The sequence below is a fragment of the Lycium barbarum genome, chromosome 6 (genome assembly GCF_019175385.1).
Source record: "Lycium barbarum isolate Lr01 chromosome 6, ASM1917538v2, whole genome shotgun sequence".
NCBI classification, from domain to species: domain Eukaryota; kingdom Viridiplantae; phylum Streptophyta; class Magnoliopsida; order Solanales; family Solanaceae; genus Lycium; species Lycium barbarum.
The window spans coordinates 113,200,120-113,214,966 of NC_083342.1; the positions used below are offsets into that span (position 1 = coordinate 113,200,120).

General features: G+C 33.3%; 2 protein-coding genes across 3 annotated transcripts; both read left to right on the forward strand.

Annotated features, from left to right (window-relative positions):
* The first annotated feature begins 5,585 nt into the window (after window positions 1-5,585).
* Window positions 5,586-10,686, forward strand: LOC132645597 (uncharacterized). 2 transcript variants are annotated; one of them, XM_060362667.1, is made up of 7 exons: window positions 5,586-5,729; window positions 6,030-6,224; window positions 6,623-7,170; window positions 8,076-8,268; window positions 9,131-9,195; window positions 9,326-9,536; window positions 10,152-10,686. In XM_060362667.1, exons 1-7 carry the CDS (start codon window positions 5,721-5,723, stop codon window positions 10,515-10,517), a joined length of 1,587 nt encoding a protein of 528 aa, XP_060218650.1. In that variant the 5' UTR covers window positions 5,586-5,720; the 3' UTR covers window positions 10,518-10,686. The 2 variants fall into 2 exon arrangements, with proteins under 2 accessions (XP_060218650.1, XP_060218651.1); XM_060362668.1 differs by having other exon boundaries at window positions 5,630-5,794.
* A 1,331-nt stretch (window positions 10,687-12,017) lies between these two features.
* On the forward strand, window positions 12,018-14,645 carry LOC132599995 (uncharacterized). Its single transcript, XM_060313134.1, has 6 exons — window positions 12,018-12,313; window positions 12,527-13,029; window positions 13,127-13,319; window positions 13,644-13,708; window positions 13,848-14,058; window positions 14,146-14,645. The coding sequence occupies exons 1-6, from the start codon at window positions 12,212-12,214 to the stop codon at window positions 14,488-14,490; spliced, it is 1,419 nt and encodes a 472-aa protein (XP_060169117.1). The 5' UTR covers window positions 12,018-12,211; the 3' UTR covers window positions 14,491-14,645.
* Window positions 14,646-14,847: the final 202 nt, after the last annotated feature.

The following is a 14,847-nucleotide window of genomic DNA, read 5'->3' on the forward strand; positions in this document are numbered from 1 at the left end:
ATCACAGGAGTAATGACCACTGAGAGTTGTGACCCAATAGAAAGTCAAAAAGACTACTCGCTCAAAGCCCAATTAATTCGTAATGTAGATTACAGTTGTACTCGTTTTTTATATAGAACTGTAGAAGAAAGTCTGTCACTACTAACTGATATCTACATTTGATCAATGATGATAGATGGATTCGTCATAGGATTAGCATTATGGCGAAACTTGTCGAATATATAGTTAATTTGCGCGCTCTAAAATCCTAATATATTAGTTATTGCCGTACTACAATCAAGGAGCTTAATTTGCATATCATTTTCAGTTGAAACAAAAAGAAAAATTAATCTAAATACTCGTTCACCATACCGCTTAAACTAACAACAGTTGGCGGATGTATAATATATGCATAATCCATATGTAATATATGTATAATCATGTATACTCTTTACATAATATATATACACCGGCTAGAAAAAGTAAACAGTAAAACCGACATCCGGTTATTTGGGTAGAGATTCCAAACAAACTCCAGTTATAAGCCTTGCTGGGACATAAGTTGATCTGTGAATGCTTTTGCAGTTTTGGACTTTGAAGTGTACATGGACATGGGCCGTATTTGAAGCAGAGTTTTCATTTTATTAGCCATATATATTTGACAGTACAATTAAAGCAGCGTATTATTGTTGCATATGTTTGTGTAGTTTAAATTGTATAGTTGTTATCATCGGACAACCTTTTTGGTTTTCTTGTCAACGTTTGTGCCTTGTTCTGAAAGACTCATCTCACAATGAATTTTTTACAGTTAATGCGTCATCCATGTGAAAGTATGTTGTAATCGTGATGTTGCTTAATGACAAACTTTGCACAGTGTCACTTTATGAAAGTCAGATTCTTAGTTAATCTCTAATTGAGGCGTAATCACTTGTTTATAGTTTACTTCTACCCTAATTGAATTGCTTAGTTCTCACTAAAAGTTACTTAACCAGGCTAATCTGCTTTAAAATTACTTCAGAGAAATCCGTCCAAATTCTAAATGGGCTCTTTAAGTAACTTCTTAGCACATTGACCAAGTCCTTCTCTAGTTGCAATAAAATTGACCAAGTCCTTCTCTAGTTGCAATAAAAGATACCACACTAGCATAAAGGGCGGAGCCAGAAATTTTAGGGGATTCAAATTATAAAAAAGTAACATTCGAAGAATAGAAATGATTCAATATCTACTATAGATATAAAAAAAAATACTGTTAATCATATATATTCAGTAAAAAAAATTTCACAATTAAAATGCCACGTTCACAATATTCTATACTGCATGAAACTTACATTTAGTTCACAATTATTTCGTTTGTTCGGAAAGAGGGGGTATATTCTGCATTTTCATTCAATTATCTAGTTTGAAGTCATGCTTATACTCACCTTCACTACAAACATGAGTTAAAACATGACGTTAATCCCACAAGATATTCATGAACATCAAATAGTTATAGATCTTTTGAATATTGAGATAGGATAATCTTTCAAGATAATGCTTAGTTTGAGGTTTTGTAACTATAATTTGTGGCAGCGTTGTTTATAAATGTCATGGCTAAGCTGCAATCTAATTCAGATTACTCTGCCTGAGTTGGATATTGGTTACTTGAATAAGGTCCATTTTCCTAAGTTGGATATTAGGTATTGGTGTTTACACCAAACTATATTAATTTATCAGGGTTAACAAAGGTTGGGTGATAACAATACAGGTGAGGACATTGTGCTACGTATTCATTGAATTTGTGTAAACACTGGATGACGAATAAGTTATACGCAAACCCCACAAAGAAAAGCAAAAAGAAAAAAAGAACACTGTTTGTATAATAATCATATGGGATTTGATGGAATTGTATCTAGGACTTCTAAATGTATGGCACTAATAAAAGAACTAAAACACCTAAATTTGTCACATTAGTTACTCCCTATGACTGTTGCTATCGTACTTTAGGCCCCATAATAAGGGGTCATTTGCACGATTTCCCTTCAAAGGCACTGGTCTTTAATTTTTGCCCCTCAAATTGGTGGTCTTTAATTTTTGGGAAAACATCACTAATTGCCCCTAAAATACAAAATATTTATCTGTTCATGCTCCCTCCCAAACTATTTTCGCTTCTACCCACACCAATTAAAAGTATTTATCCCGCATACCCCTCGGCCAAACCCCTTCCTCTTCGTGATACTATCGCAGTATATTTATATATCACGATGGTATCATCGAGGACTAAGAGAAGGACTGAAACAGTCCTCCATGATACCATCTCAGTATATTTATATACCATGATGGTATCATGATCTTGAGGAGTGTCTCATTGAAAGACTGAAGCAGTCCTTCATGATATCATCACCGTATATGTATATAAGACGATGGTATCATAGAGGAGTGTTTCATTGAAGGAATGAAGCAGTTCTTCATGATACCATCACGGTATACGAACATGATCATCCATAATACCGTCTCAGTATATTTATATACCATGATGGTATCACGGAGGACCAAGATAAGGACTGAAGCATCTTCCATGATACCATCTTAATATATTTATATACCATTTTGGAATCATAACTAGGGGTAACTTGGGGGCATCTCAGGTAAATATTTTTAATTTTTTCTGCGGGTACATAAGTAATGAGGGTATAGACGGGTAATTTTTTTGTTTGAGGGGGCATCTGTGATCTTTCCCCTTAATTTTTATCCTTCGCCTAATATAGTCAGGTCCTGGGTTCAAACCCCGGCTCAATAAAAAAAAAAAAGAATTTTGCAAGGCAGAGTTTCGCAGCAAAATTAGGTCTATTAGGGAAAAAGCTAGGTCTTAAGGAAAAGTTTTACAAAATTTCAACTGAATAAAAAAAAATGCCTTAACGCAAACCTCTACTTAAAGGTAGAGTTTTGCCATGCCTGAAGGCAAAACTCTATCTGAAGGCAGAGTTTGCCTCAAAATCTACCTGATCAGGCAGAGTTTCAAACTGTGCCTTAAGGCAGAGTTTGAGACGAATCAAAACTCTACCTTGTGATTTTTTTATTTTTTTTAACTAAATGGGGGTTCGAACTCGGAACCATTTTTTTTTTAGCAAAAACCAAAAAATTAAAGACCACCAATTTAAGGGATAAAAATTAAAGACCACTAATTTGAGGGATAAAAATTAAAGACCACCCATTTGAGGGACAAAAATTAAAGACCAATGTCTTTGAAGAACATTCCCCACAAAAAAAAAAAAGGTAATAATAGGGGGTAGGTAAGGCGGGGCCTAACACGGATTGAATCTTGCATCGGCGAGAAGTGGGTTAAAAACTATGGGACATTAATTAGTGTTCAAATCCTAGTAAAGATTAAATGAATCAATATCAATATGTTAGTATCTTTTATCTGCTTAAGTTTTAGTGGATAAAATTAACCATTACATGTGATGGAAGAAACTAGCTAATAAATAGGGAAAAGGGTTAAAAGTGTCCCTCTGCTTTGGGAAAAGGGTTAAAAATATCATCTGAACTAATTTTGGGTCAAAAATATCCTTTTCATCATTAAAGTTTTCAAATATACTCCCGTCTTAACGGAAATTCGCAACATAACCCGATTTCATTTTTAAACCCGCTTCATTTAAAACCGACCCAACTAAATAAAAAACGCATATGGGTTGCCCACTCCTGTGCCTAGTGGCTCCATATATAGGACCCATGAACAAGTTGGTCACATACGGGTTTTTTATGTAGTTGGGTCAGTTTTAAATGGAGCGGTTTAAAATTGAAATTGAGTTATGTTGCGGATTTCCATTAAGACAGAGATATATTTGAAAACATTAATGACAGGAGAAGTATTTTTGACCCTTTTCCCTAATAAATATTCCAAAAATAGTCGAGTCGCACTTAAACCCGTCAACCGGTTCCGTTTAACCGGTTCAAACCGGTAACCGGACCGGTAAAACCGGTTAACCGTCTAATATTACCGGTTCCGGTTTCGATTTTTTTGAAACCGGAACCGGTTAAACCGGTAAAACTGGAACCGGACCGGTAAAACCGGTTAAACAGGTGAAATAATTTTTTTTTAAAATTATAGCCGTTGCTGGCTGAACTTTGTCCGTTAATGGACCGTTGGCAACGGTCCATTTGCAAAAATGGCCGTTGCCAAACGGTCATAAACTTAATTTTTGGCCCCCTTAACCCCCCAAACTTTTTTTTAACACTTTAACCCATCCCCCACCCCTATATAAACCCTTCTTCATTTTCATTTTAATCCACACCAATACTATAATATATGTATAGTATACTATAAGTATAACTTAAACATATATATATATATATATGTAAGTTATACATATATATAAGTTATATATAACTTAAACATATATATATATATATATATATTAAGTTATATAACCTAAGTATATTGATACATATATTGATATATATAAGTATATTCTTACTATTTTTTAGATATATATATATATATATATATATATGTATACGTATATACGAATTTATAAACTTAGAAAAAAATTAAGCTATAAATAACATAAGTTATAATATATAAGTTATAAGTATACTATGTATACTTATAACTTATATATATATATATATATATATATATATATATATATATATATATATATATATATATATATATATATAAGTTATATAACCTAAGTATATTGATATATATACGTATATTCTTACTATAATACATGATACATATATTGATATATATATGTATATTTTTACTATTTTTTAGGTATATATATATGTATACGTATATACGAATTTATAAACTTAGAAAAAAATTAAGCTATAAATAACATAAGTTATAAGTATATATAGTATACTTAAACATATATATATATATATATATATATATATATATATATATATATATATATATATATATATATATATATAAGTTATATAACCTAAGTATATTGATATATATATATATATATATATGTATATTCTTACTATATTTTAGGTATATGTAGTATAACACTATAACTTAAGCATATAGCTTAATATATATATGTATACACGTATATTCTGTATTGCTGACTTGCTGTTAGCCTGTTAGTCAGTAAATATTTAAACTTTACTTATAAACTTGTATAACATATGTAAATATACCTACAATATACTAATAAATATTATAATAATATATATATATAATACAAAAAAAAAGGGGTTTTGGACACTTTGAACCGGACCGGTTCCGGTTTGGGGTTTCAAACCGGTAAACCGGAACCGGTGGCCGGTTCCAGTTTTTTAACCGGAAACCGGCCGGTTCCGTAACCGGTTACCGGTCCGGTTCAGGTTAAACCGGTTGACGGGTCTAGTCGCACTGAAGGTAATTCACAAGAATTTTTTAACATAACTTAGTCCAATTTTTTGTTTTTTTGTGAAAAGTCCACTGCCGACTAAACTTGCCTGAGGTTGCATCATTTTCCTTTAGAATGATAGGTCCATAGCATCAACTTGGGCTGAGTCATACTTCAATCGTATACTCATCAATCAAGACTTAATTCTGCGTACCCTATAGCTAGCAGGCACATATTTCTTTGAAGTTTGGTGAGGAAGTTTATTTTCAAATTAAAGACTAACTTACATAAACGGCAAACAAAGCATAAACTTGCGGGTCTTAATTGTGTGTTACTATTATATTCTTCAACACTCGAATAAGAAACTCGAGGCTTCTCCATTTTGTCAGTTTCAACTCAGAAATTAACCCCATGACACATGTGAGGACTAATACTTTATTCTCATTAATTATTTCTCTTGATTCCTTCTTAAAGCCATTAATTTGGTAAGTTAATTACTTATATATTAATACATACTCAGTTCTTGTGAAAACACCAGCTCTTTTCCCCTCACAGACACAGCATCCTTCACCCAAACACACACACAAAAGAAAAAGAGAACTTTCTATGTGATGGGTTGTGAAAACTGATATTTTCTTGAATTTTTTGAAGGAAAGGAAGCACAAAAAAATCTTCTAAAGTTTTGTTTAAAGTCAATTTTGATAACTATAAGTTGTACAGGTAATCATGAAAGAGAAGAAAGAGAAGTTGATGAATGAATTCTGGCTAAGGCCAGCTTTCAAAAAGAACTCAGTGGTGACAGCAAAATGGAAATATGTGAGGAAGAAAACTACAGCAACCATAACCACATCATTGCTGCTTTTCTTCTTTCTTCTCCTAGTTTCTGTCTTGTCCTTGACCGGATGGTTTGATCTTGTAAGTCAATATAGCATAGTCCATTCTCCTTTACATATCAATATGAATTACCTTTTTACAAAAAAATAACGACGGCACTTGAATTAACTTATTGATGTGTACCTTGAGTCCTTGATCATTGTTCAGCCCCCCCCCCCCCCCCCCCCCCCCCAAAAAAAAACAGAGTCCTCGATCATTTTACTGATCGTACCAACTCTTGTATATCATTTTAATGTAGACATGTAAATTACGTTAAATAGCTATTCTATATATCAGTCAAGTATGCTTGTACCACTGCACCCCAGATCAGTTTTATTTATGGAAATAAATGCATATGCCTCTTTAAGTACTGCAAAAGTAAAAGCTTATTTAAAATTTCCAATGAGTTTGTGTAATTTAATTTCTTTAAATTTATGCAGACAAAATACACTGGTGATTCATATAAAAAAGTAGCAATTACCCCAACAATCCAACCCCAGCAAATTCTTGAATTCCCTTTGGATTGTGCTGCATGGAATCAGTCCAATACATGCCCAAGAAACTACCCTACTTCCTACAAACCCTTTAACCCTAATAACTCAACATGTCCCGAGTATTTTAGATGGATTCATGAAGATTTAAAGCCATGGAAGGAGACGGGAATCACTAGGGAAATGTTGGAGAAAGGCAAAGGGCATGCACATTTCAGATTAATTATATTGGATGGAAAAATTTATGTTGAGAAATATAACAACAAGAACTTTATTCAGACTAGACATTTGTACACTATGTATGGAATTGTACAACTCTTAAGGTGGTATCCTGGGAAATTACCTAATTTGGAGATCATGTTTTCTACGGATGACCGACCGGTCGTCCGATCGAAGGATTATCGAAAACATAACTCCGGTCCACCACCGTTATTCCGCTACTGTTCAGATTGGCATAGTTTGGATATTGTCTTCCCAGATTGGTCATTTTGGGGCTGGTAACCTTCCTTTACCCTCAACTATTTTGCAACTGATTTTTATCTGTCGTTTAAGGTTTTGACACACCTAGGTATAAGTTGTATTTGACTAAATTGCCATTACTTTTTACTTAAATGAGTAACTAATTACTGAATATATGACTTCTTAGAGTAGTAAGGGCGGAATTCATAAAAAGGAACTAATGCATTTTGGATAAAAATTCTGACTAAAGTGGCAGATTCAACAGAACCAAAGGGAGTATCTTTTAAAATTCCCTAACTGCTTTGTTACCAACGTACAGTTATTTCATAAAACTTTACAGACTGCTGATAATTTTCACATCTTAAAATTTTACTCTTTAATTTTCTTTAAGCTAATCCAGTGTGATTATGGTGTTCAAGATTTTACACAAGTAACCTCTTAAAAGTTGTGTAAAATGTTTCTTCTTCTTTTTTCTTAAACAATTAATTATGTCTTCCCTTTTGTCTTAAAGTCGCGTAATCTCTTAAAGATATTACATCTTTCAGAGGAAATTTTGTCCCTTGGCTTTTTTCTTTTGAAAACTCAATTATACAGATCTTGTCACGGAAAAAGACAATTTCACATAACCCAACACCCTGATTTCATAAAATCATGTTCTTGCTTGAGAAACGAGACATGGTAGAGTGTTTGACGTAAACGACTGAGTTTTGGTTAAAGTCTTCCAAAGTTCCAATTATTTATCAGATATGACTTTGATCATGTGTCAGAATTTATTTTTGCCCTAACCTTGCTGGCAAAATTTATGAATACAAAATTCATACTGTACAAGAAAATGTCGACTTCTATATTTGCGTTGCGTGTGTTCCTATCAAGGAAAAAATGACTTCTGAGGCTGCTTAAAAATCGGACATAGACTAATTAGAACATGATTAATTTTTTGTAGGGCCGAGACAAATATAAAGCCATGGAGAAGTGTGATTAAGGATATAAAAGAAGGTAATAAAATATCAAAATGGAAGGATAGGGTGCCCCTTGCTTATTGGAAGGGAAATCCCCATGTTTCTCCAATCAGAAAAGATCTCATGAAGTGCAATATTACCGACAAACAGAACTTCGATACTCTCTTGTACGTCCAGGTTTGTACCTACTGCCATTGTTTTCTCCAAATTTACATTATGATCTATCTAGTCCATCCAAATTAATTTGGACGATTCATTTACCCGTACATTTGTTAACTCAATGCATATTTTGACCCATTTAGATTCATATATCTAAAAGGGAATTTACACTATACAATCGCCCACTAAAATTATAGGCAGGAAATATATATGTTTACATATTAATTATAATATTAAGAAAATATACATATTTTATACATAACAATTTTTTTTTTTTATATTGGCTAGCGCTAAAATTATTTTTGACTGGTGGTCAAATGTGTAAAAAGTCGTATGTAAAAGTTGAGCTGATTTGGGCTAAATATGTAGCTCAAGCCGACCAATGAGAAACCTTGTCAAAATATTTTATTGAAAATCTTTTTTTTTTTTATATTTATACATAGCTATAATAAAGAAGAATTTTTTTAATTATTTTTTTGTAATTAAATCAATTATGAGAAAACAAACAAATAAATAGAAACTCGATAAGAGTTGGGCGAACTAGAATTTAGGCCATTTTAATTCAACCATCTCTGCTCGACTAAGTTGTGGGCAGGATTGAGCAATGACTCATTTATTGATTCAACACATTTTGAGATGTTCAAATTCAAGCCTAACCGTCCATTTGTCAATGATAACTTTTTATTTTCCCTCTTTCATTTTGTTTATTATATGATTTTTTTTAGATAAAGTCTTATCTTAAATCAGTTTAATTACTTTCTATTCATAATCTATAAAATGGTTTTGCTTCTTAATTTTATGCCAAGAAACTGTATTTTCATTAATTGACTGCTGATTACAAAGTGCTAACACAGTTCATTGTTTAATGATAAATCCTCAGGACTGGATTGATCAATCCAAAAAGGGATACAAGGAATCAGATCTTGCAAAGCAATGCACCCATAGGTATGGCCATAGCTAGTCTCCTTCAAAAAAAAAAAAAAAAAAAAAAAGGAACATGAAACTAAAGAGGAAAATAGCTGTTCTTTTGGGGTGTGTAGATTGGAGGTTGAAAATTTTGTTGGGTTAATTGCAGATATAAAATATATGTGGAAGGATGGGCATGGTCAGTGAGTGAAAAATACATTTTGGCCTGCGATTCACCAACATTATACATGAGACCTCGTTTCCATGATTTCTTCATGAGAGGGATGATTCCACAGCAGCATTATTGGCCCATTCGAGACAATGATAAATGTAGGTCCCTCAAGTTTGCTGTTCAATGGGGCAACAATCACACCGATAAGGTATTTTTACACTTCCAAATTAAACCTATACAAACTAACAGTATAAAAAATTCTGTATTACACTATTAAGTTTAATTTAACTAGTAGGTTATCTGTCTCATATTTCAGGCTAATGAACCACTTATTATTGCAGGACGTCCTATCATATGCTTTAATCTGAGCATTAGTATGGTTTTCTTATGTCCTAATATTCCCTCCGGTCCTTCGTAGTTGTCATGTTTGCCCTTCCATTATTCTTATTTTTTGACTAATTTTTCCTTATTTGTATTTTTAATCTTTCTCCTCATTAATTTCTCTTTAATAAATGTTCATTTTTATTTATGTGTCTTCTCCATCAATTCACATATTTGGCTCTTCAAATTTAGATTTTCTATGTTATGTAATTAATATTTTTTGCTTTCAAGAACAACTAATATTACTAAGGGCAAAATGTAAAAAAAAAAATTATATTTTAATTTTCTAAAACGACAAATATTTTGAGTTAATTTGTTTTAGTAACTATGACAATTTCAAAAATGGAACCAGGGAAGTATCTTTTATGCTGGCAGTCAATAAAACTTAAACTCATTTAATAATGACTCATTCTTTTAACTATGTTTTTTAACATCATGACAGGCAGAGGCCATAGGGAAGGCAGGAAGCCATTTCATTCATGAAGATATGAAGATGGAATATATATTTGATTACATATTCCATTTACTGAATGAATATGCAAAGTTGCTCAAGTTTGAACCAAAAGTTCCAGCAGAGGCAGTTGAAATATGTTCAGAATCATTGGCATGCCCTTCAGAAGGTATTTGGAGAAAGTTCATGGAAGAAGGCTTAGAGAAATCTCCAAGCTATACAAATCCATGCAGACTACCTCCACCTTATGATCCTCAAGAACTCAAATCATTTGTTGAACAAAAGACAAAAGCCACACAGCAAGTGGAGGCATGGGAGAATGAGTATTATTGGAGCAACCCAAACAAGAAGCAATAGGGACCTTTTATATATGCAACTTAGATAATGTATATTGTACTTGTATTTTAGAAATTAACTTTATGTATTGTTATGTACACCTTCTTCAACCTCTCATCTTAATAAAGTAATTAACTTCCAATTAGAGTTTTGTAACTTTTGATACAACTCAAACGCAAGTTCAATGTGTGTGTGTGTGTGTGCTTCTTTATTAGACTACCTTTACATCACTGTTTTTCTACTTTCTTTTCTTTTCCTATTACTACAACTTTAGAAAATGGAAAACAAAATTGTTGGTTATGACTTGGAAATAGAAAGACCAGAACTTGAGACTGACAAAGATGGGAAACTATTGAACTAATTTAAGAAGAAATATTACTGAGATACAAAAGGGATTCTTTCTTCCTTTCAATTTTAGGAGGTGAGTGAAAAGATACTAAGGTGTTTAGTCACCTAAAGTCACTTTCTTTTAAAGTTTAATTCATATAATTTTTATCATTCTTGTTATCATCCTAAAGTGTTGAAATACACGTTTACCAAGTTTAAGGGGATTAATAAAGGTCAAATTAAATAGTAGTGTTAGTGTTACTAGGATTTGAGTATGTATTGCAGTTCGAATTTTGACCTCTAATATATTTCAAATAGATTATAAATAGATATAGAGAAATGGAATCCAACCTTTATATCAGAAAATAAAGTGTGGCTATTTATTCTTAACCTTGCATCAAGAGGTAATGAAAGACATTCCAAAGGAATTCCCCATTTTTATGAAATTCGAACAACCAGAATTAAGAGAATCCTTACTTTGTATTACTACTCTAGACTCTAGAGCCATTTATTTTCCACTAAATGTTGCTCTTCTTATGGAGCACAAACAATACCCTCAGTTCTAAAAGAAATCAAGATTCAGCACCTGGCTTGAAATGCCAAAAATTCGCAAGAGGCTACAAGTTTAAAAAACAGAAAAGGGCCAAAATTACCCCTGAACTTTGGGAAATAGTTCATTCATACCCTTCGTTATACTTTAGGGACAATTATACCCTTACTGTTATACTATGGGGTCAATTATACCTTTATGTCTAATGGCTGCCACATGACATCATCCAACCCTTCAAAATTATTTTACCCTCAAATAATTTTTTACCCACTAAAATAACCCAATCCGTCCAGATTTTTTTTCCAACCAAACTAATACGGATTTTTTTTTTTTGCTGGAAAAATTATCCGTATTAGTTTTGCTGGAAAAAAAAATAATTCGGGTCGGGTTGAGTTATTTTAGTGGGTAAAAAATTATTTGAGGATAAAATAATTTTGAAGGGCTGGGATGATGCCACGTGGCAGCCACTAGACATAAGGGTATAATTGACCCTAAAGTATAACGAAGGGTATGAATGAACTATTTTTCAAAGTTCGGGGGTAATTTTGACCCTTTTCCGTTTAAAAAATCTCAACCAACCATTAAATTCTTCTTTGTCGATCCAGATTTATCAGGAAAAGTAACAAACAAATTAAGAAGGGGCATGAAGTCGACACCACTAATGCATCTTTCAGTGTCTTTCACTAGTGAAAATTATTAAGCTATTTTTTGTTAGGTAAATATGAGATTAAGGCTTGAAATATCATATGGTATTTCTAGCCTGAAATAAAGAATACATAGCTTATAAAATTCTGTAATTTCCATCCAGATTTCAGCTTTGCATAAAAAACCATTTGGAATGACTGGAAGGCAGCGTAAGACTCCTTGGATCAAAAGCACTATTGCATTCTTTCTCATTCTTCTATCCATTTTAGCACTAACAATTCAATGGATGGACATAGTAAGTACCTGCTCTAACAATCTCTTCTTTTTAAAAAAATTCTAACGTATCATAACTCGACCTGAATTTTGATATTCTGGTGATTTGTGTTTTTCTTAATAATTCACACATAGTTCAACCACTTTAATGTGACAAAGACAGTAATTCAGTGATCCAGAAATTAATCCTTTTCTCATGTATAGTGACCTTTTTTTTTTTTTTTTTTTTTTCCAGTCTGTCGATACAGGATCCTTGCAGAATAGTAATAAAGTTGATCTTTTCCCTGAAGTTTCTTGCTCGATAAAGTGTACGCAAACATTACCAAACGAGCCTAAATTCATTTCATCATCTGAGTCCTGCCCCAAATACTTTCAATGGATTCACGAAGATTTAAGGCCATGGCAGGACACGGGGATAACACGAGAAATGGTAGAAAGAGCTCGAGAAGTAGCCCATTTTAGAATAGTCATAGTAAATGGAAGAGTGTATTTTGAGAAGTACAAACCAACTTTCCAAAAAAGGGACATAGTTACATTGTGGGGGATATTGCAACTTCTTAAATTTTACCCTGGCATGCTACCAGATTTAGATTTTGTTTTCGAATGTGGTGATCAACCAGTAACACAAAAAAGTGATTATGGAAAATCAAAGGATTCAATTCCACCACCATTGTTTCACTACTGTGGAAACGATTCGAGTTTCGACATTGTTTTCCCTGATTGGTCCTTTTGGGGTTGGTAAACATTCTTATCTTTTCAATTTCAAAGCCAATACTAAGTTGAATTAATATCTGTTGATTTGTATTTAAAATGGTTTGTTTTGGTACTAGTGCAGGCCAGAACTCAACATAACTCCATGGGAGAACTTGAGAAAAGATTTGCAGCAAAGCAATGAGATGATTAAGTGGACAGAAAGGGAGCCTTATGCTTATTGGAAAGGGAACTCATTATTGGGCGAAGCACGACGTGACCTTGTGAAGTGCAATGTCTCTAAGAAGCAGGACTGGAATGCTCGAATTTATGGCTTGGTAAGTGTCAACCTCTGCCTCAGTTTTTCAACAGTTAAGGAGCTTTGAAATGCCTTAATAGATGCAAACTCAATGTTCACAATAAAAGGGTTGCCACCTGCCTGGTGCACAAAACTCTCAATAAGTGTGAGATCCGCGGAAGAGCCAGACTACTTTGGGTTTACTGTACGAAGTCTTACCTTACATTTCAGCAAGAAGTTGTTTTCACAGCTTGAAACCGTGACTTTAGGTCTTACCTTGCAAACTTTAAGTTCACAATGCTGAAATTTCAAACATTATTTCATAATAAGCTATTTTTACTAAGCTGATATTGACCCTTTTCAGCAATGGGCTCTTGAACGTAGACAAGGCTATAAAACTTCAGATTTAGCCAGTCAATGCACTCACAGGTATGCAGGCAACCTCAGAATGCCTTTAAACTAGACCCCTTTTTTTTTTCCTGAATATTTCGTATCTTCAAGCCTCTGAATTGTCCTTTACTCATTTCTGTTGAACCAATTTCCTCCCGGAATTGACATGATGGGACAGATACAAGATTTATGTTGAAGGGCTTGCATGGTCAGTGAGTCAAAAGTACATTTTAGCCTGTGATTCTGTGGCTCTACTCATAAATCCCCACTACTATGATTTCTTCACAAGGAGTTTGCTGCCAACAATCCATTACTGGCCAATAAATGAGAATGACAAATGCAAATCCATCAAGTTTGCAGTAGACTGGGGCAATAAGAATGCAGAAAAGGTGACATTCTATATATACGACAATGCTAATCCTCTGTTACATTAATTAGTTTATAATCTAATGTTCAAGCATGCTGAGTTTCAATAGGCACAAGAAATTGGAAAAGCAGGGAGTAAATTTGTACATGAGGAGCTACAAATGAAGTATATTTACGACTACATGTTTCATCTCTTGTCTGAATATGCCAAGCTTTTGAAGTATCAACCCACTGTGCCTAGAGAAGCTGTTGAAGTATGCTCCGATACATTGATTTGCTCATCAAAAGGAATAAGAAAGAAGTTTAGGGTACATTCTATGGTTAATAATGTTTCATCTTCAAAGCCATGCACCATGCCCCCTCCCCTGAGCCCAGCAGACCTCCAAGATTTTGTCGAGAGAAAAGAGAATCTAAGGAGGCAAGTTGAACTGTGGGAAGAAACTCAAAGTATTTGAAACTTCCCACATGAGGGACATAGTATTTGCTTAAGCTATTTTTCTATCAATGTTGAACATTTTGCCTAAATTCAGAAGTGAGGAAAGAAGACACTTTTGAAGCACTTCAAATCAGTTTCATCAAGATATATATGACAGAAAATTATTGTTCTTTATTTCTCCGATGTCAATCTATATAGAGAAATGCTCATTTGTTCCATAGATATTGTGCAATCAACTTTCATGGACTTGAAGGATTAAACTGAAAATTCGACACATTTCCATAATGGAGTGTCTGGAAATATACTAATCCTTCTATGAGGTATACCCTAGTTCGATAAGAAATAGAAAATTCTGGAGAGACAGATGTGGGTGGCA

What these genes read in the sequence shown, in the direction of transcription:
- LOC132645597 (XM_060362667.1), top strand. An exon ending in TGACCGGATGGTTTGATCTT is followed by an intron (nt 6,225 to 6,622) that starts GTAAGTCAATAT and finishes AAATTTATGCAG; the next exon opens with ACAAAATACACTGGTGATTC. An exon ending in ATACTCTCTTGTACGTCCAG is followed by an intron (nt 8,269 to 9,130) that starts GTTTGTACCTAC and finishes ATAAATCCTCAG; the next exon opens with GACTGGATTGATCAATCCAA.
- LOC132599995 (XM_060313134.1), top strand. Translation starts at nt 12,212, where the DNA reads ATGACTGGAAGGCAGCGTAAGACTCCTTGGATCAAAAGCACTATTGCA. An exon ending in GCCAGTCAATGCACTCACAG is followed by an intron (nt 13,709 to 13,847) that starts GTATGCAGGCAA and finishes ATGATGGGACAG; the next exon opens with ATACAAGATTTATGTTGAAG. An exon ending in GCAATAAGAATGCAGAAAAG is followed by an intron (nt 14,059 to 14,145) that starts GTGACATTCTAT and finishes GAGTTTCAATAG; the next exon opens with GCACAAGAAATTGGAAAAGC.